General features: G+C 51.7%; 1 protein-coding gene across 1 annotated transcript in view; it reads left to right on the top strand.

The window, feature by feature from the left end:
* Nucleotides 1-22,113, top strand: part of LOC144806669 (B-cell antigen receptor complex-associated protein alpha chain-like) — an 82,161-nt gene that overhangs the window by 5,776 nt on the left and 54,272 nt on the right. Inside the window, exon 2 of the mRNA XM_078672985.1 lies at nt 8,306-8,647. Within this exon, the coding sequence (XP_078529111.1) occupies nt 8,306-8,647 (342 nt within the window). The remainder of the gene's footprint in view (nt 1-8,305; nt 8,648-22,113) is intronic.

Below are 22,113 nucleotides of genomic sequence, written 5' to 3'. Positions count from 1 at the left end.
ATGACATACCAGTAGGTAGCATAGTTTAATAGTGATTGGTCTGGAGAAACACAAACTCTGAATTTAAAACATAATATCATGGTTCGGGTTCTCCTCAATAACCAGAATTGATTTCTATCCAAATGAACCCCTTTTGCAACATTAGGATAATCAAAGACTGCGGAAAAAAACATAACGCTCTACTTTATAACCTGCAGTTTGCATGCGGCTCTTAGATGACAGTTAATAGCTCACTGGTCTATGATAGGATTTTGTCTTATAAACTTCAAGTAACAAAAGGATCTCTCTGACAAAAGCAGTAACCCACTGACCTATTTACATTATGTGCACTTTGTGATCTGCTTGGCACATGTTCTTTGCAACAGGCACATTAACCCTCTGTGCTACTTCTCCACTTGTCAAAACTTCCACTTGAGAGAACTCCATCTCTCTATAGGAAGAACATTAATCACTGGACTTATCATGACATTTTTATTGTTGCCGAAAATTGCTGGCATCCAGGAAGGAGGCAGCAAGTGCTTTAAAAATATAATATACTTGCAAACATGACACCCCACCTGAAGTCAGCTCCTGGTGCGATTACACCGGTCGCACCTCCCTGCTCAAGGGTTCTGTGACCTCAATACCAGAGTCGCTGTTTCTCTAGGGTGTGCTGCTTCATAGGTCTGCCCGCAAGACTGGAGGGTAATATCTGCATGGATTGTGGTGGACAGGCCTTCAAGGTTAACCCACACTTGCCACCGCTAGGGTCCACCTGCCGGTGCTATGGCACCAGGGCTTCTAAGGTCTTGCTGGTTCTTCTAATTTAAAGGAAAGGAATGTGCTCCCTCGGGAGAGTGGTCTGGTGGACTGGTCATTAAGACTGACCCTGGTTCCCCAGTTCCAAATTCGACAGCTCTGACTATAGTGCCACATCGTCTTCCCCACTGAACACCACACTGCCCACTGGGAGAAACTCGCACTGCTTCAACTACAACCCAATTGTGCCGACTATAAACACCTGGATGTGACTCAATTTAAATTACGCACTAGACAAGAGCAATATGCTGCCTAAAAAAAAGTACCAACATCCTTGAAAAAGAAACACTCAGGGGAATGCAAGATTAAGTGAAGTAGGCAGGAACAACATGGCTATCTTAACGCTTTTACACTTATTATTAAAGAAGCAATGAGTATTTGTGCCTGAAAAGTTAAGGACATGATTACAGAAGGGACCCGTTTCAATGTCCAGTGCTTATATCCTCACAAACTGTAAGCAGTATGGTTTTAAATGACCACATCCCTGAACACAGAGCCACGGTACACAATTTATTTTCCAATCCACCCATCACGCATGTATTGCACAGTACTTCCATGAATGGTGCACTTCCCCATCCAGGGAAAACAATGATGTTAAAAAAACAAAAACGAGAAAACGAGTAGTGCTTCACTGGCAAACTTTGTAAAGTGGCGCTAATGTGCTTGGGTGTGAATAAAATCAAGCGACCACTCTATCTTACTTTATTTAGTTATTTGTCACATTTTGAACCTTTCATTTCTCTCGGTCCCAAGGCTGCATTTTGGAATAGAAAAATGGTCCCAAAAAATCACATTTCCAGGAAAAGTGTTTTTCTTTTTTGGATCCATTTCACAGAGGAACAAATAAATGAAAGGAGAGGAAAGAGGGAGTAATCAACTGTTTCTTTAAGTCATGGTTTGCAGCACGCATAGAAAGAGGAAAAGAAAACGCGGATAAATTAAACATTTCTCCTCATTGCGCCTCCCTAGGCCTCCCCTGGGGAGGCGTAGCAGGCAGACGCAGTTCCAGATTTATGATTTCTCGTAAAGCTGGGAATGTGTCTGGGTCCATGGGTGTTGCGTGGGAACACCCACAGGCAGGGCTTTAAATGGGAAAATAAAACTGGGGGTGCTCTAAAAGGGGCGGGGCAAACCTCTTAAAGGGGTGTGGCCTATCCACATAGGGGCGTGGTCTAAAGCAAGATATGTATGGATAATGCCAATCACCCTCCCCAGAGGCGCAAGTAGAGCCAAATTTCGAGGGGGGGGGGCTAAGAAAACATTTGGGGGGGCTAATTCTTCAAGCAATAGGCAGAGTGGAGCTGTAGGGGCTGTACAAAGGGGTGAAAATCAACAACGCCTCATTAACAAGCAAATGGTCTTTTAAAGACCTGTGACGTACTCTGGAGCGGCTGTGTGTGTTTGGAGACTGGTTGCAGGATCGCAATCTTATGCATACCAAAAATAAGGCGCTAAATTTATGAAATCACAATATTTTTTGTTCTCCTTAGTACTACATAACTTACCCAGCAAACAAAGCTTTACTCAGAATGACTCGGAGATAGGTGCCTGAAAAATCATTACCTCTTGATGTGATGGACAGGCGCGCATCCCCCATTGGGGTCAAAGGGCTTCAGCGTCCACCCTCCTCCCTCCCCCCCTTGTGTGTGTCAGCCCGGCTGAGACAGCTTCCTGGGCATTCTCACAGCCACACCCGAGTACTTCACAGGTCTTTAAAAGACCATTTGCTTGTTAATGAGGCTTTGTTGTTTTTTCACCCCTTCTTAGAGCCCCTGCATCTCCACTCTGTCTCTTGCTGGAAGAATTAGCCCCCGAAATTTGGCTCTAGTTGCGCCTCTGGTGATGGAGGTCCCATTCACCGTCAGAAAGAACTCTGCTTTTGATGCTGGCCCTTTCGACTCTCACAAGAGACTCTGGATGTGATGGTGACCCCCTTTACGGATACGAAGCAGAATAGACATGATTGTCCTTATCGGGAGTGAATGAGATGGGTGGCTACGTGGCACGACAACCTCACAGTGACTGCATGTGATGTTCCCGCCACTGACAGCAGCAGCAGTGCTGAGAGCTGCCACTTGGGTGGGACAGAGACCAGTAACACCCCCATCCCAGCGCAAGCGCCCAAGTGTAAAGAGCAAAGAGGGAGGGATGTGGTGATGTGAGGAGGTGAATGAACGAGCGAGAGAGCTAGGCACTAACTTACAGAAAGATGAGGCACGGGGGTGGAACCAATAAATGAAGGGTACACAGGAGACAAACAGGGAGAGATAAACAAGGTGATGGAGAAGAGGAAAATAAGAGAAGGGAAAGAGTACGGGAGAGAAAGAGACGCAGAAGGTGACAGATAGAAATGGGGTGGGGGTCATGATTAAAATAAGTTTGATGCAAGAAAAAAAAGAAAACAGACTACCTCTGCGAGGCCCGAAAATAGAGCCCGATAGAGACCTGTTTCGAGGCCCCCTGAAAATAACTGCTGGTGCTCAGACCTGGATAAACCCCACTTAAAGCCCTGCCCACAGCAACACCCATGGAACGCCCCTTTCACGCAAAAAGTTGTGTGTAAAGGGGCCATATTTCCAAAAACAGGCAAAGCCACGCAGTGTGGCTTTTTCTGAACTTGTAAATATGGAGCAATAATATGCGCTACTGGTAGGGCACAAAAAGTGACGCACTGGTGTCGCAAGGGGCTTGTAAATCTGCCCCAGAGTCCGGTTCCTTCTCTGCCCGCCCTGCCCATCCCCGAACAGCGGAGCTTTATCTTTTAGTCTTGGCTATTTCTGCTGTCCCGGGACACGTGTTTAAAATAAAAAATGAGGGCAACACAATCTATTAAATTAAAGAAGTAGGGGCACGCAGTGCCCTGCCGATCCCGCCTTCTTCGACAACGAGTCTGGAACTTGTCCACGCCCTCTGCATTCTCTCTGTATAAATTCTCAATACACCCCCACCCCGGCACTTCCATAGTCATGGAGAATAGAATTTTCTATAATGGAAGGTCTTCCTTCAGATAATATAGAGGGCGTGAATTAAATTTGGAAGTGTCTTTGAAGGAGGAGAACTTTGAGGTCAGTTTTGAAGGCCTGGGAGGAGGTGGTGGTCCGGAGCTGAGGCGGAAGGGAGTTCCAGATTCTCACCGCGTTGCCTGAAAAGGATTGGGCCATCGACCTTTCCTTCTTAAAAGTGGGAGGTTCAAGCAGTAGTTTTTCCACATTTCGTGATGGTCTAGAGCCTCCAGAGAGTTTCAGTTTATTTGTCAGGTAGCGAGGAGAGGAGGAGTGCAAGGCTTTGTGGGTGAGACAGGCAGTCTTGTAGATAGCTCTAGCCTCGATGGGAAGCCAGCGGAGGGTGGATAACATGGGTGTGATGTGGTCGCTTCTTTTGGCCCCAAAAATGAAATGAGCTGCTGAATGGAGAACAGATTTAAGGGCGGACAGGTGGGATTTGGGGAGGCCAGTAAGAAGAGAATTGCAGTAGTCCAGTCTGGAGAGGACCAGCGATTGGACCAGGGTTTTAAGGTCTTGCTCCGGGAAGAAGCGACGAATTCCCCACAGAAGGCGCAGTTGGTATCAAGCAGACTCTGCAATGGAATTGATGTGGGAGATTAGATTGAGTTTTTTGTTGAGTATGCACCCTGGGATTTTGCGCTGTTGACAATGATGGGTTTATTGTTAAATAGATTCATCTGATCCATCCATGATTGAACTGGGGGAGGAGAAAGTGAGGAGGAGAGGAGGAGGAATTCAGTTTTGGAGGGATTCAGAATCAGTTGATGAGTTGACATCCAGTTTTGAATGGAGACGAGAGTCGAGCTTAGGATGGCGAGATCATGAGTGGAGTCAACCTTGAGGTAGATTTGAGTGTCATTCCTGTGCAGATTCCTGGCTAGCTGCTGTTTCTAGTTGCGCCCGCTCCAATCAATCAATCATCGATCAAAGCATTTATATAGTGCACTACTCACCCGGAGGGTCTCAAGGCGCTTGGGGAGGGGGGTCCGCTACTGCTCGAACAGCCAGGTCTTGAGCTGCTTCCTGAAGGCGAGGTGGTCTTGGGTCAGGCGGAGGTGGGTAGGGAGGGAGTTCCAAGTCTTGGCGGCCAGGTAGGAGAAGGACCTTCCTCCTGTGGTGGCTCTTCGGATGCGGGGGACGGTGGCGAGGGCGTGGCTGGTCGATCGAAGCTGGCGTGTGGGAGTGTAGAAGTTGAGGCGGCTGTTGAGATATCCCAGGCCTTGGTTGTGCAGGGCTTTGTGTGTGTGGGTGAGGAGACGGAAGGTGATTCTCTTGTTGACCGGGAGCCAGTGCAGGTCTCTCAGGTGTCCGGAGATGTGGCTGTGTCGGGGGATGTCGAGGATGAGTCTTGCTGAGGCGTTCTGGATCCGCTCCAGGATGTTTTAAAGTGGCCTCTCTATGCAGCCAGACCCTTGTAACCGAAGGGCGAGTTATAAAAGAATAACAATGGTTTGTAAGAGGAAGCTGTCCGGTGAACGCTGCACATCACTTTCTTTGCTTATCTTTTTTCTCTACCGGGGAGTGTTCTGCGTCCAGCCACTAGAGGGCGGCAGTGGCCCATCTATGCCTTTAGGAAGAACCTATCACAGGGAACACAAAATCATCTTCCATTCTCACCCAACAGTGCCAGGGTACCGCGGTGCACGGGCCAGTCACGTCCTTGGCTGGCAACTAGAGCCAAATTTCGAGAGAGGCTGAAAAAGATTTTGGGGAGGGGAGGGGGAGGGAGGCTAATTCTGCCAGCCAAAGGCAGAGTGGCTCTAAGACGGGGTGAAAACACAACAAAAGACTCATTAAGAATAAATGGGCTTTTAAAGACCTGTGAAGTACTCGGGTGCGGCTGCAATTAGAGGGTCGCCAGCCCGCGAAGCTGTCTCAGTCCGGCTGACAAACAGGACGGTGGGGGGAGGGGGGAGGTACTGAAGCCCGGTGAGCCCAATGGGTGTTTCCCGCTTGTGTCCTACTAATAATAAGCCACAGTCAGGGGTGGCTTTAGCGTGGGTGAGCTGAGCCCATGCCCAGGGCGCCAATTTTCTGAGGAAGCTGGGTGCATTAAGGTTCTGCCAACAGCAACACCCTTCTCACCTTGCTCCGGCCTTGTCCTTGCCTGTTTGTTCTTGTCCGATTTGCCATTTTACAGTGGTTTTAGCCCTTCATCATCAGTGTTTTAACTCCCCTTTAGCCCCCTTCCTTGCTCTCCCTTCAGAGGGACCCCTGTTGGCACACATCAACAAAACCATCATCTGTGTGAGGCAGCTAAGCGATGGAGATTCAAGTGCGCTGGAGGATGCGGGGATGTTTGTGTTCAGGGGCCAGTCCCTGCTTATCCAGGCACTGACCAGTAAACACAATTAGGGCCGGGGGACCCCCTGCTGCCTCATTTAATTCATTACCATCAGCAAGGGCGCCAAATCTCTCACACCCAAGGCGCTATCTTAACAAAGGCTGGCTCTGGCCAGGGGTACCTTGCTATTTCTGGCCAGGGGTCAGTGACACTGCAGCCATGTACCGAGGTACCCCAGTCACTCTGTGTACAGAGCAGTACATCCCAGTATTTGCAAAACTGCCCCCGTTGTCTAGCGCGGGTCAATCATGCCCCTGGCCACACACACCAGGCTACGACAGCACCCCCATTTATCGTATCCCGTGGGCTCCGACATCCCGCCCATACATGCAGCACCCCCATTCATCGTACCCCATGGGCACCAACACCCCGGCCATACATGCAGCACCCCCATTCATCGTACCCCATGGGCTCCGACACCCCGGCCATACATGCAGCACCCCCATTCATCGTACCCCATGGTCTCCGACACCCCGGCCATACATGCAGCACCCCCATTCATCGTACCTCATGGGCCCTGACACCCCGGCCATACATGCAGCACCCCCATTCATCGTACCCCATGGGCTCCGACACCCCGGCCATACATGCAGCACCCCCATTCATCGTACCCCATGGGCACCAACACCCCGGCCATACATGCAGCACCCCCATTCATCGTACCCCATGGGCACCAACACCCCAGCCATACATGCAGCACCCCCATTCATCGTACCCCATGGGCTCCGACATCCCAGCCATACATGCAGCACCCCCATTCACCATACCCCATGGGCACCAACACCCCGGCCATACATGCAGCAACCCCATTCATCGTACCCCATGGGCACCAACACCCCGGCCATACATGCAGCACCCCCATTCATCGTACCCCATGGGCACCGACACCCCGCCATACATGCAGCACCCCCATTCATCGTACCCCATGGGCTCCGACATCCCGGCCATACATGCAGCACCCCAATTCATCGTACCCCATGGGCACCGACCCCCGGCCATACATGCAGCACCCCCATTCATCGTACCCCATGGGCACCGACACCCCGGCCATACATGCAGCACCCCCATTTTCTGTCCTCAGTTCAATGACACCCCAGTCATACACCGAGGCTCTGCGGGACCCCAACTCACTCTTTCCAGGGCATAAAAACCCCTGTCATACACCAAGGGCAGCGGTGCCCCATGCTTATTTATTTATTTATGCATTTTTATAAAGCGTGCACTTTACCCAAAGGTGTCAGATCGCTTTACATTAGAACCAGTTACATCACATAAGGACTTCGAAGTACATGAATTGCATATAAGATGCAAACTGATACCGGTGTCTAAGCACAAAAATAAAGCGTTACAATGGTGTGTACGAGAAATGTGCAAGTTAAACTAACAGCGTATTTATAGTGTGCCACTATCGGCGAGAAGTGAGCGCAAAGAGTAAAGAACTAGCATAATGATATGAGATGGGAAACAACCTTTACAACGCAACTTTTACAACGCACTACCATTACAACGAAACTTTTCCAATGCAACATCCATTACAAAGCATGCCATTACAACGCGACCATTACAACGCATGACACTACAACGCATACCACTACAATGCATGTCATTACCACACAGTCATTACAATGCATACTATTACAACGCATAACATTACCATCCAACACTTACCCTACTGTTGCACCCCCTGGAGTTAGAATAGTCATTTTTACCCCTACACTATCCAAGACTTACCCTACTGTTGCACCCCCTGGAGTTAGAATAGTAATTTTTACCCGTACACTATCCAACACTTACCCTACTGTTGCACCCCCTGGAGTTAGAATAGTAATTTTTACCCCTACACTATCCAATACTTACCAAACATGCAATGAAATGCTATGCGTTGTAATTGTATGCGTTGTAAAGGTATTATGCGTTGTAATGGAATGCGTTGTAAATGTAGTTTTTAAAATTGCGTTGTAATGGCATGCGTTGTAATGGAATGCGTTGTAATGGATGTTGCGTTGTAAAGGTATGCGTTGTAAAAGTGTGCGTTGTAACGTCATACATCCATATGAGATAGCCTAGGTGTATGTGCATAAGGTAGCAGTGTTACTGTTACCCCTGTACCCCCTTTCCCACAGTTGTGCTCTTCTCACCCTATGCTCTCCCCTTGCAGGCCACAAGGGCACCAACCTCTCGGTTGAGTGGGTGCCCACTTCCCTGCAGTGCCTGGAGGGAGAAAGCGCCACACTCAAGTGCCACTACGCTCCGGAGAAGGCTGGCGTCATAGTGACCTGGAAGAAGCTCACCCAGGCGGCCAGGAACGAGTCTGTGGTCACCAATGTCACCACCAGCAGGAATCCGGAGGACAAGTTCTACTCCCTGCCAGGGATGGGCTCTGCCAACCTGACCATCAGCGCGGTGGAGAAGGCAGACTCCGGCCTCTACGTCTGCAAGGTGTCCATGCCCAGAGGGGGCAAGTCCCGCAGCTCCTGCGGCACCTACCTGCGGGTCCTGAGTAAGTACCGCAGGGAACCATGGGAGGGGGGGTCCCCACCAACCCTGCTAGAGGTTCATAGCTCCAGAGGCCCTCTCCAGCCTCTTCTAGCTGATAGCCAACACTTCCCTGAACGGATGTATGATGTTACAACGCATACTTTTACAACGCATGCCTTTACAATGCATTTTTAAAACGCAATATCCATTACAATGCATTCCATTACAACGCATGCCATTACAGCGAATTTCCTAAAACTACCATTACAACGCATTCCATTACAACGCATACTACCTTTACAACGCATAACATTATAACGCATGTTTGGTAAGTACTGGATAGTATAGGGGTAAAAATTACTATTCTAACTCCAGGGGATGCAACAGTAGGGTAAGTGTTGGATAGTGTAGGGGTACAAATTACTATTCTAACTCCAGGGGGTGCAACAGTACGGTAAGTGTTGGATAGTGTAGGGGTACAAATTACTATTCTAACTCCAGGGGGTGCAACAGTAGGGTAAGTGTTGGATAGTGTAAGGGTACTATGCGTTGTGATGGTATGAGTTGTAATGGTATGCGTTGTAATGACTGCGTTGAGATGACACGCATTGTGATGGTATGCGTTGTAATGGTATGCGTTGTAATGACTGCGTTGTAATGACATGCGTTGTAATGGATCTTGCGTTGTAAAAGTTTTGTTGTAATGATAGTGCGTTGTAAAAATTGCGTTATAAAGGTTGTTTCCCCTCTGAACTAGGGTGACCAACTGGCATGGGTGCAAATTCAGGACAGTCAGCGTAAAAATTCAGGACAAAGGGAGAAAAGTCAGGGCAAAAATTCTGGACAGAAGGTCAAAATTCAGGACCAAAATTTGGGACAAAACATACGTTTTACAGACATATCAGAGTAGGTCGCACAATAATATATAAGTAAGTAAATAGAGAACCAAAATAAGTACAAGTCAAAATAAGTTGATAGAAGGTTAAGACAATCGTGCAATTCACAGTTTTTTAGTATGCGCGCAGCTTTGCAAAGCGACATCAGGCCCTTTCTGCAATCAAGATTATGCTAATGTAACAATAAACATTAAACAGCATTTTTTTATTTGTATTTTTAAAACTTACTTTTAAATGTACAGTGAAAACACTGTTAGTTATTTTAATTTTATATTCTTCAGCGTGGCCCCAAGACAAAAGCAGAATGCCTTGCCCTAGTCTGATGCAGGAGAAGGCACACCACATGCTGTCACCACTATAGGACCCATTGTCAATCTATAAGTGCTAATCAGCTCCAGTCTCAGAATGACAACCGCCACTCCACAGTCCGTGCGAAGTCCGCGAGGGGCCCGCTGCAGGCAGCCTCTTCAGTTTAACCCCTTGCGTGCTTGTGACGGAACCGTTCCGTTACAAGCCTCGGGTGGGCTGTGCTGGTGACGGAACGGTTTCGTCACGGCCCGCTTGTGGCGCGAATTCCGCGCCTGCGCTGAGGGTTCTATTGGGCGGGCGGGGCCATGACGGAACCGTTCCGTCACAAGCACAGCCCACCCAAGGCTCGTGACGGAGCGGTTCCGTCACAAGCACGGGAGCGCCACGCGGCCCCCACTCCCCCTTAGCACTGCGGTGGAATAGCCGCCGCAGCTAAGGGGTTAAAAGATAAGTGCAAGAGGACTCCAGTGAAAACTTTTAAACTCATGGGGCCACTGGCAGGGAAACAGCATACCTTTAATGAAATTTCCCAAATTGATTTTAGTATGATGTCTGTAAGGTGCCCATAATTTGGGGACCCCAAATTAAGGACGCCTTGCGGACATCATACTAAGATAACGGACGGTCGGTGAAATTTTTGGATGGTTGGTCACCCTACTCTGAACCTGGGCCTAGGGAGTCCTCACTCAGAGCACCCAATCAGAGCTACAGGCTCCTACAGCAAAGCGCTGCTGGCTACAAGTGCCAACCGGAAGAGGAGTCATGGGCGTCAGGGGGGCACGTGGCAGTAGTACACCTGACAGACCTTGCACTGACAGGAAGTCAGCGTCACGCGGAGGGAGACCCCGCCTCCCCTTCATTGGCTCTATCACGGCCCCCGCTCATATCTGCCTTTATTTCCAGGTCACCCCTCTTTCATTCTTTGTTTACGCCTCATTCTGCCCCTGCCAGTCCTGCTGCCCCTCAGTCTCTTTTCCTTCCACCTGCCCCAGCTAGATAAGGGAGGTCAGGTTGTCTCTGAAGATCAGGTGCTTCCAGCCGGCGTCTGTGAGGGTGGGGAAGGGAGGGTCAAGGCTGCCGTGCCAGGTTCCAATGCCCGCCAGTGTACTATGGGTGGCAGAGCTGCATATACAGGGATAAAAGGTACCCCCTCAACCAGGTGCACTGTACAGGTACCTGAGAGGCAGCACGCCCATGCCATGGACACTATGGGTACCTGAGGGGCAGACGCCACCACCGTTACCTCTGCCATGAACACTGTATGGGGTACCCGAGGTCAGGTACCCCCTCAAGCAGAAGTACTGCAAGGGTATCTGAGAGGCAGTACTCATGTGCCATGAATGCTGTACGGGTACCTGAGGGGCAGACACCACCACCCCTACCTCTGCCATGAACACTGTAGGGGTACCCAAGGGCAGGTACCCCCTCTGCCATGAACACTGCAGGGGTACCTGTGGGGCAGGTACCCCCTCTGCCATGAACACTGTTGGGGTACCCAAGGGCAGGTGCCCCTTCTGCCATGGACACTGTAGGGGTACCCAAGGGCAGGTGCCCGCTCTGCCATGAACACTGTAGGGGTACCCAAGGGCAGGTGCCCCCTCTGCCATGAACACTGTAGGGGTACCCAAGGGCAGGTGCCCCCTCTGCCATGGACACTGTAGGGGTACCCAAGGGCAGGTGCCCCCTCTGCCATGAATACTGTAGGGGTACCCAAGGGCAGGTGCCCCCTCTGCCATGAACACTGTAGGGGTACCCAAGGGCAGGTGCCCCCTCTGCCATGGACACTGTAGGGGTACCCAAGGGCAGGTGCCCCTTCTGCCATGGACACTGTAGGGGTACCCAAGGGCAGGTGCCCCTTCTGCCATGGACACTGTAGGGGTACCTGTGGGGCAGGTGCCCCTTCTGCCATGGACACTGTAGGGGTACCCAAGGGCAGGTGCCCCCTCTGCCATGGACACTGTAGGGGTACCCAAGGGCAGGTGCCCCCTCTGCCATGGACACTGTAGGGGTACCCAAGGGCAGGTGCCCCCTCTGCCATGGACACTGTAGGGGTACCCAAGGGCAGGTGCCCCTTCTGCCATGGACACTGTAGGGGTACCCAAGGGCAGGTGCCCCTTCTGCCATGGACACTGTAGGGGTACCCAAGGGCAGGTGCCCCCTCTGCCATGAACACTGTAGGGGTACCCAAGGGCAGGTGCCCCTTCTGCCATGGACACTGTAGGGGTACCCAAGGGCAGGTGCCCCCTCTGCCATGAACACTGTAGGGGTACCCAAGGGCAGGTGCCCCCTCTGCCATGGACACTGTAGGGGTACCCAAGGGCAGGTGACCCCTCTGCCATGGACACTGTAGGGGTACCCAAGGGCAGGTGCCCCCTCTGCCATGGACACTGTAGGGGTACCCTAGGGCAGGTGACCCCTCTGCCATGAACACTGTAGGGGTACCCAAGGGCAGGTGCCCCCTCTGCCATGGACATTATAGGGGTACCTGTGGGGCTGGTACCCCCTCTGCCATGAACACTGTAGGGGTACTCGAGGGCAGGTGCCCCCTCTGCCATGAACACTGTAGGGGTACCTGAGGGCAGATGCCCCCTCTGCCATGAACACTGTAGGGATACCCAAGGGCAGGTGCCCCTCTGCCATGAACACTGTACGGGTACCCAAGGGCAGGTGCCCCTCTGCTATGAACACTGTATGGGTACCCAAGGGCAGGTGCCCCCTCTGCCATGAACACTGTACGGGTACCCGAGGGCAGGTGCCCCTCTGCCATGAACACTGCAGGGGTACCTGTGGGGCAGGTGCCCCTCTGCCATGAACACTGTAGGGGTACCCAAGGGCAGGTGCCCCCTCTGCCATGAACACTGCAGGGGTACCTGTGGGGCAGGTGCCCCCTCTGCCATGGACACTGTAGGGGTACCCAAGGGCAGGTGCCCCCTCTGCCATGGACACTGTAGGGGTACCTGTGGGGCAGGTGCCCCCTCTGCCATGAACACTGCAGGGGTACCTGTGGGGCAGGTACTCTCTCTGCCATGAACACTGCAGGGGTACCTGTGGGGCAGGTACCCCCTCTGCCATGAACACTGCAGGGGTACCTGTGGGGCAGGTGCCCCCTCTGCCATGAACACTGCAGGGGTACCTGTGGGGCAGGTACTCTCTCTGCCATGAACACTGTTGGGGTACCCAAGGGCAGGTGCCCCTTCTGCCATGGACACTGTAGGGGTACCCAAGGGCAGGTGCCCCCTCTGCCATGAACACTGTAGGGGTACCCAAGGGCAGGTGCCCCCTCTGCCATGAACACTGTAGGGGTACCCAAGGGCAGGTGCCCCCTCTGCCATGGACACTGTAGGGGTACCCGAGGGCAGGTGCCCCTCTGCCATGAACACTGTAGGGGTACCCAAGGGCAGGTGCCCCCTTTGCCATGAACACTGTAGGGGTACCCAAGGGCAGGTGCCCCCTCTGCCATGAACACTGTAGGGGTACCCAAGGGCAGGTGCCCCCTCTGCCATGGACACTGTAGGGGTACCCAAGGGCAGGTGACCCCTCTGCCATGGACACTGTAGGGGTACCCAAGGGCAGGTGACCCCTCTGCCATGAACACTGTAGGGGTACCCGAGGGCAGGTGCCCCTCTGCCATGAACACTGTAGGGGTACCCAAGGGCAGGTGCCCCCTCTGCCATGGACACTGTAGGGGTACCCAAGGGCAGGTGACCCCTCTGCCATGGACACTGTAGGGGTACCCAAGGGCAGGTGACCCCTCTGCCATGAACACTGTAGGGGTACCCAAGGGCAGGTGCCCCCTCTGCCATGGACATTATAGGGGTACCTGTGGGGCTGGTACCCCCTCTGCCATGAACACTGTAGGGGTACTCGAGGGCAGATGCCCCCTCTGCCATGAACACTGTAGGGATACCCAAGGGCAGGTGCCCCTCTGCCATGAACACTGTACGGGTACCCAAGGGCAGGTGCCCCTCTGCTATGAACACTGTAGGGGTACCCAAGGGCAGGTGCCCCCTCTGCCATGAACACTGTAGGGGTACCCAAGGGCAGGTGCCCCCTCTGCCATGAACACTGTACGGGTACCCGAGGGCAGGTGCCCCTTCTGCCATGAACACTGTAGGGGTACCCAAGGGCAGGTGCCCCCTCTGCCATGAACACTGTACAGGTACCCAAGGGCAGGTGCCCCCTCTGCCATGGACACTGTAGGGGTACCCAAGGGCAGGTGCCCCTTCTGCCATAAACACTGTAGGGGTACCCAAGGGCAGGTGCCCCCTCTGCCATGAACACTGTAGGGGTACCCTAGGGCAGGTGCCCCTCTGCCATGAACACTGTAGGGGTACCCTAGGGCAGGCGACCCCTCTGCCATGGACACTGTAGGGGTACCCAAGGACAGGTGCCCCTCTGCCATGAACACTGTATGGGTACCCAAGGGCAGGTGCCCCCTCTGCCATGAACACTGTACGGGTACCCGAGGGCAGGTGCCCCTCTGCCATGAACACTGTAGGGGTACCCAAGGGCAGGTGCCCCCTCTGTCATGAACACTGTAGGGGTACCCAAGGGCAGGTGCCCCCTCTGCCATGAACACTGCAGGGGTACCTGTGGGGCAGGTACCCCCTCTGCCATGAACACTGCAGGGGTACCTGTGGGGCAGGTACTCTCTCTGCCATGAACACTGTTGGGGTACCCAAGGGCAGGTGCCCCTTCTGCCATGGACACTGTAGGGGTACCCAAGGGCAGGTGCCCCCTCTGCCATGGACACTGTAGGGGTACCCAAGGGCAGGTGCCCCCTCTGCCATGGACACTGTAGGGGTACCCAAGGGCAGGTGACCCCTCTGCCATGAACACTGTAGGGGTACCCAAGGGCAGGTGCCCCCTCTGCCATGAACACTGCAGGGGTACCTGTGGGGCAGGTACCCCCTCTGCCATGAACACTGCAGGGGTACCTGTGGGGCAGGTGCCCCCTCTGCCATGAACACTGCAGGGGTACCTGTGGGGCAGGTACTCTCTCTGCCATGAACACTGTTGGGGTACCCAAGGGCAGGTGCCCCTTCTGCCATGGACACTGTAGGGGTACCCAAGGGCAGGTGCCCCCTCTGCCATGAACACTGTAGGGGTACCCAAGGGCAGGTGCCCCCTCTGCCATGGACACTGTAGGGGTACCCAAGGGCAGGTGCCCCCTCTGCCATGGACACTGTAGGGGTACCCAAGGGCAGGTGACCCCTCTGCCATGAACACTGTAGGGGTACCCAAGGGCAGGTGCCCCCTCTGCCATGAACACTGTAGGGGTACCCAAGGGCAGGTGCCCCCTCTGCCATGGACACTGTAGGGGTACCCAAGGGCAGGTGACCCCTCTGCCATGGACACTGTAGGGGTACCCAAGGGCAGGTGCCCCCTCTGCCATGGACACTGTAGGGGTACCCAAGGGCAGGTGACCCCTCTGCCATGGACACTGTAGGGGTACCCAAGGGCAGGTGCCCCCTCTGCCATGGACATTATAGGGGTACCTGTGGGGCTGGTACCCCCTCTGCCATGAACACTGTAGGGGTACTCGAGGGCAGGTGCCCCCTCTGCCATGAACACTGTAGGGGTACCTGAGGGCAGATGCCCCCTCTGCCATGAACACTGTAGGGATACCCAAGGGCAGGTGCCCCTCTGCCATGAACACTGTACGGGTACCCAAGGGCAGGTGCCCCTCTGCTATGAACACTGTATGGGTACCCAAGGGCAGGTGCCCCCTCTGCCATGAACACTGTACGGGTACCCAAGGGCAGGTGCCCCTCTGCCATGAACACTGTACGGGTACCCGAGGGCAGGTGCCCCTCTGCCATGAACACTGTAGGGATACCCAAGGGCAGGTGCCCCTCTGCCATGAACACTGTACGGGTACCCAAGGGCAGGTGCCCCTCTGCCATGAACACTGTTCAGGTCCCCGAGGGGCCGATGTTTCTCTCAGCTGAAGTCCTCTGCATGGCTGTGGGAAGCCTCACTGTCCTGAGCCTTTTTCTGACCTGTTTCTCTATGTGGAATATCAGCAGTCTTCTCTCCCATAGGAGGACGCCCACCTTTCAATGACAGATGTTGGAGAAGAGAGTCAAGCTCAGTTAAAAGGGGGTACATGGTACACACAAAGTGTACCCCTAAACTTAAAGTGAAGGTACTGCCTCAGATCCAGCCAGACAGATTTACCTGCACATCCGGTGTGGAGGTGACCTTCGACCCTCTCCTGTGAAGCCTGCATCAATTCCCACATAACTGGGATGCAGCCCGGTGTGTGTGCGTGTGTGCACGTGGGTGCACACACGCTTGTGTGTGGTCATGTATCCTGCAGGTGAAGTGACAGCCTGCCTCTTCCCTTAATTGTGACTTCCTCCCCTAGAATGAAATGACCTGATGGGCGGACGGAGCAATTCTCATCTCTCCTGTTCTGTAGTGACTGGAGTGCCCTCCCCGGCCCGAGAGCATGTAACAGACCACGCCACGCACGGAGCTCTGCTTTGCACATCTGTATTCTTCAGCATGAAGCCGTTAACTGAACGCACTGTGTCACAAACTTTATCAACCACACCCAGCCACGCCCATCAGATTACATAATACTTGTAAGGAGTCTGCCGAGGACCAGTAGAGTCTTCATGTGCATAAACACAGGACACAACAGTGACCACAGGTCTCTCTTAGCGCCGTGAAGCTTGTCCCAACCCAACTCCTATTCCTGCCTTCCTGTTACCTGGCTATGTGAACTCTGTTGCCCTCCATTCTCAGCCCAGGCCACACCCTGGCTTCAATCAACTTGGATTCCTTTGTCCCGGGACTTCTTCCAGGGAATGTAGGAATCTTTGGAAATTTAAAGACTGTTTTGATTTGATTTGATTTTACGTTTTATAAAGCGCAGGGTATGCCCGAGGGCGTCTTGGCGCTGACCTAGTCTGGGAGACTCGAGTACCGATTGAGACACGCTTAAAATGACTAATTAGTTTTTAAATAGCCAGGTCTTCAGCTGTGTTCTGAACGACATCAAGGAGTTGCTCTTTTTAATCTGTAGGGGAAGGGAATTTCATACCTTGGCTGTACCAACGACGAAGCTCCTCCCCCCCAGTGCAACTGCCTGTACCTTGGCACTACCAATAGGTGAGACTGTGCTGATCTTAAATTTCTGGTGGGTACATATTTCCTAAGTTTATTTCTGAGAAAGAGAGGTCCTTTCCCCTGCAACGCCTTGAAAGCCAGACACTGTGACTTAAATATGATTCTCTGACCCACCCGCAACCAGTGGAGGTCCTTTAAACGATTGGTTATTGGTTCATATTTAGGAATATCCAATATCAACCTCGCAGCTGCATTTTGCATCCGCTGGAGTCTGAGCAGAAGCTGCGTCTGAAGACCTGTATACAGCGCATTTCCATAGTCTAACCTTGATATGGCTAAGGTGGTGACCACCGTCTTTAATGCATCCATAGGTATAAATGGGCGGATCTTCCTGATGATTTTAAGAATCCCCCAAAAAGTGGAAGTGAGTTTAGTGATTTGACATTCAAAGGTCAATCTTTGGTCAAATATGAGCCCCAAATTTCTCACATTTGACACTGGCACTGGGCAATCACCCAGATCCTCCGGCCACCACTTTGGGGACCAGAAGGGGGTATGGTTGCCCAGTAACAACACCTCAGTCTTCTCACTGTTCAATTTGAAACAGTTCCTCTGCATCCAGATGTTAATCTGCAGCATACAGTTATTGAAGTGTTCTGCTGTCTCCTCAACATTGTCCGATACCGAGATCACAACTTGAGCGTCATCGGAATAAGATATGACCGAAAAGCCACATTGTCTAATAGTTTCTGCCAACGGGGCCACATAAATATTAAAAAGAGTAGGGCTCAAAGATGAGCCCTGAGGCACTCCGCATGGCATCTTAAAAGACAACACAAATTTGGCTGTCCCGAGGTTCCCGCCTGCACTTCCAAAGTTGTATAAAGTCTGCCTCCCTCAAGACAGTATCTCATACTTTGTCAGACTACCGGGGACTCTGCATACTGGTGTTGAGCAGTGTTGGCACACGTCCAGTGGTCTGCTAGGTAGACTGGGGACCAGCTTTGCACTCAAGAGAACCTTGTAGCTCTGACCTGGGTGCATGGAGAGGATTGGCACTGCCCAGTGTGGAGAGGAGCTGACCTCTGACAGGTTTGGAAGGCCTGCACAAGGCCCAGCTGATGGAAGAGCTATGGCGGTCCAGTAGGGTAGTATTGGGTCAAGGGCCCGAGTGCAGCAATGAAACTAGGCCCTCAGCTAGTATTAAAATACTGCTATAAATGAGGTTCAGAGTGCCCAACCTGTGGACCCTGGTGCCACTACACCTACTACGCTAATGTAATTTACGGTTCTCCAATTCATCAATCAAGGCCTGTGACTGTGGATCTGCAGAGACAGCGTCCTGCCATGGTCTGTGGAGAGCCTGCACCAGCCCTGAGCCTTCCCTTTGGGGGCTGATATCTGCCCTCATCCCCACCATGAATGTCCTTCCTCTTCACTCCACCTTAAGGCTGCGCTCCCTCAGCCGCGGCTGCTCATTCTGATTCTGGGAGCGCGTGAGCCATCCTTCTAACCCTTATGATTCCTATTACACTGTTTTTTAGGACAAGTAACACCTAAAACCCTGGTAACGCCATTCAGCCCTGTGGGTGTAGACTGGTCCATGTTGTCCCTGCCCAGACAGTCTCAGCTGTGACTGGTCCTTCATGAGTTACTGACCCTTAAAGTCACTGGGGAGGGGGGATTCACATTGAGTGCCCCATTGCAAGAACTGGGAGGTCAGTTCAAACTTGTCTCCCCTCCAGCTGGTTTGTGTCCTAACTGAATGCCACTTGGAACTGAGCACCGAGAATCCTGACACTCTAAAATTACCATGTATTTTACGTGGTTTGGAACCCTTGTTTGGTTGCCATAATTTGTATCCAGATCAACTTTTCACCATTTGTTTTACTGAAAGCTCCGCAGCTCAGGCATCATTCCACTGAGTTGTCCATTTTGTACCCAGGGCCATAAACCACTGAAAGAAAATCCCAGGTGAATCATACTCTTTCACTACATTGTATTTCTTTGTCTGGAGCCTCAAAAGCATTGATTGAGATTCAAGCCTAGTGACTAAGAGCCAATCTCACTGACTGAAACTCAAGCCCATTGACTGAGACTCAAGCCCATTGTCTGGGAGCCAGGATCATTGACTGGAACTCAAGCCTATTGACTGAGACTCAAGCCCATTGACTGAAACTCAAACCCATTGACAAAAAACTCAAGCCCATTGACTGAAACTCAAACCCATTGACTGAAACTCAAACCCATTGACTGAGACTCAAGCCCATTGACTAAAACTCAAACCCATTGACTGAAACTCAAACCCATTGACTGAAGCCTACTGATTGAGACTCAAGCCCACTGGCTGAGACTCAAACCCATTGACTAAAACTCAAGCAAATTGACTGAAACCCAAACCCATTGACTAAAACTCAAGCCCATTGACTGAAACTCAAACCCATTGACTGAAACTCAAACCCATTGACTGAAGCCTACTGATTGAGACTCAAGCCCACTGGCTGAGACTCAAACCCATTGACTAAAACCCAAGCCCATTTACTGAGACTCAAGCCCATTAACTGAAACTCAAGCCCATTGACTCAGACTCAAGCTCAATGACTGAAGCTAATTGACTAAGATTTGAGCCCTTTGACTGAGGCTCAAACCCATTGACTGAGACTTAGACCCATCGACTGAAGTCCACTGATGGAGAATCAAGCCAATTGACTGAGACTCAAGCCCATTGACTGAGTACCAAGCTCAGTGACTGAGACCCAAACCCATTGACTGCGACTCCCGTCGATTGACTAAGACTCAAACCTATTGACTGAGACTCAACTCCATTGACTGAGACTCAAGCCCCTTGACTGAGACTCAAACCCATTGACTGAAGTACACTGATTGAGGTTCAAGCCAATTGACTGAGAACTAAGCTCCCTAACAGATAGTTTGGCCTATTAGTATTAGCTGACACTCAAGCTCGTTGACTGAGACTCAAACCCATTGAGTGAAGCCCACTGATTGAGACTCAAGCCCACTGACTGAGACTCAACCCCATTGACTGAGATTCAACCCCATTGAATGAGACTCAACCGCATTGACTGAGACTCAACCCCATTGACTGAGACTCAACCCCACTGACTGAGACTCAACCCCATTGTCTGAGACTCAGCCCCATTGACTGAGACTCAACCCCACTGTCTGAGACTCAACCCCATTGACTGAGACTCAACCCCACTGTCTGAGACTCAACCCCATTGACTGAGACTCAACCCCATTGTCAGAGACTCAACCCCATTTACTGAGACCTACTGATTAAGACTCAAGCCCACTGACTGAGACTCAACCCCATTGACTGAGACTCAACTCCATTGACTGAGACTCAACCCCATTGACTGAGATTCAACCCCATTGAATGAGACTCAACCGCAATGACTGAGACTCAACCCCATTGACTGAGACTCAACCCTACTGACTGAGACTCAACCCCATTGACTGAGACTCAACCCCACTGTCTGAGACTCAACCCCATTGACTGAGACTCAACCCCATTGTCAGAGACTCAACCCCATTGACTGAGACCTACTGATTAAGACTCAAGCCCACTGACTGAGACTCACACCCATTGACTGAGACTCAACTCCATTGACTGAGACTCAACCCCATTGACTGAGACTCAACCCCATTGACTGAGACTCAACCCCATTGACTGAGACTCAACCCCATTGTCTGTGACTCAAACCCATTGACTGAGGCCTACTGATTTAGACTCAACCCCACTGACTGAGACTCAACTCCATTGACTGAGACTCAACCCCATTGACTGAGACTCAACCCCATTGACTGAGACTCAACCCCATTGACTGAGACTCAACCCTATTGACTGAGACTCAAGCCCACTGACTGAGGCTCAGATCCATTGACTGAAGCCTACTGATTGAAACTCAAGCCCACTACCTGAGGCTCAGACCCGCCTCAGAAATATGAAGCCATAGCCAGGAGATGACTAACCCTTCTTAGAGGATGGCATCAGCTCTACTGCCACGCTGGTAACTACCTATTTAACGTCCTGTTAATAAAACTGGTATCCTTCTTTGAAGAGGACCCATTGAGTGAAGCCAACTGATTGAGACTCAAGCCCACTGACTGAGACTCAACCCCATTGAATGAGACTCAACCGCATTGACTGAGACTCAACCCCATTGACTGAGACTCAACCCCACTGACTGAGACTCGACCCCATTGTCTGAGACTCAGCCCCATTGACTGAGACTCAACCCCACTGTCTGAGACTCAACCCCATTGACTGAGACTCAACCCCATTGACTCAGGCCTACTGATTGAGACTCAAGCCCACTGACTGAGACTCACACCCATTGACTGAGACTCAACTCCATTGACTGAGACTCAACCCCATTGACTGAGATTCAACCCCATTGAATGAGACTCAACCGCATTGACTGAGACTCAACCCCATTGACTGAGACTCAACCCCACTGACTGAGACTCAACCCCATTGTCTGAGACTCAGCCCCATTGACTGAGACTCAACCCCACTGTCTGAGACTCAACCCCATTGACCGAGACTCAACCCCATTGTCAGAGACTCAACCCCATTGACTGAGACCTACTGATTAAGACTCAAGCCCACTGACTGAGACTCACACCCATTGACTGAGACTCAACTCCATTGACTGAGACTCAACCCCATTGACTGAGACTCAACCCCATTGACTGAGACTCAACCCCATTGTCTGAGACTCAACCCCATTGACTGAAACTCAACCCCATTGTCTGAGACTCAACCCCATTGTCTGAGACTCAACCCCATTGACTGAAACTCAACCCCATTGACTGAGACTCAACTCCATTGACTGAGACTCAACCTCATTGACTGAGACTCAACCCCATTGACTGAGACTCAACGCCATTGTCTGAGACTCAACCTCATTGACTGAAACTCAACCCCATTGACTGAGACTCAACCCTATTGACTGTTGCCTACTGATTGAGACTCAAGCCTACTGCCTGTGGCTCAGACCCTTCTCAGAAATTTGAAGCCATAGCCAGGAGCTGACACACCCTTCCTAGAGGATGGCATCAGCTCTAGTGCCACGCTGGTAACTACCTATTTAACTACCTGTTAATAAAATGGGTATCCTTCTTTGAAGATAAATCACATACTGTCAATTGGGTTTCAGATACTGTCTATTGGGTTTACTGG

The sequence above is a fragment of the Lissotriton helveticus genome, unplaced genomic scaffold (genome assembly GCF_964261635.1).
Source record: "Lissotriton helveticus unplaced genomic scaffold, aLisHel1.1 SCAFFOLD_1036, whole genome shotgun sequence".
NCBI lineage: Eukaryota > Metazoa > Chordata > Amphibia > Caudata > Salamandridae > Lissotriton > Lissotriton helveticus.
The sequence above is the reverse complement of the archived record's forward strand: the minus strand, read 5'-3'. Positions and strand labels throughout refer to the sequence as shown.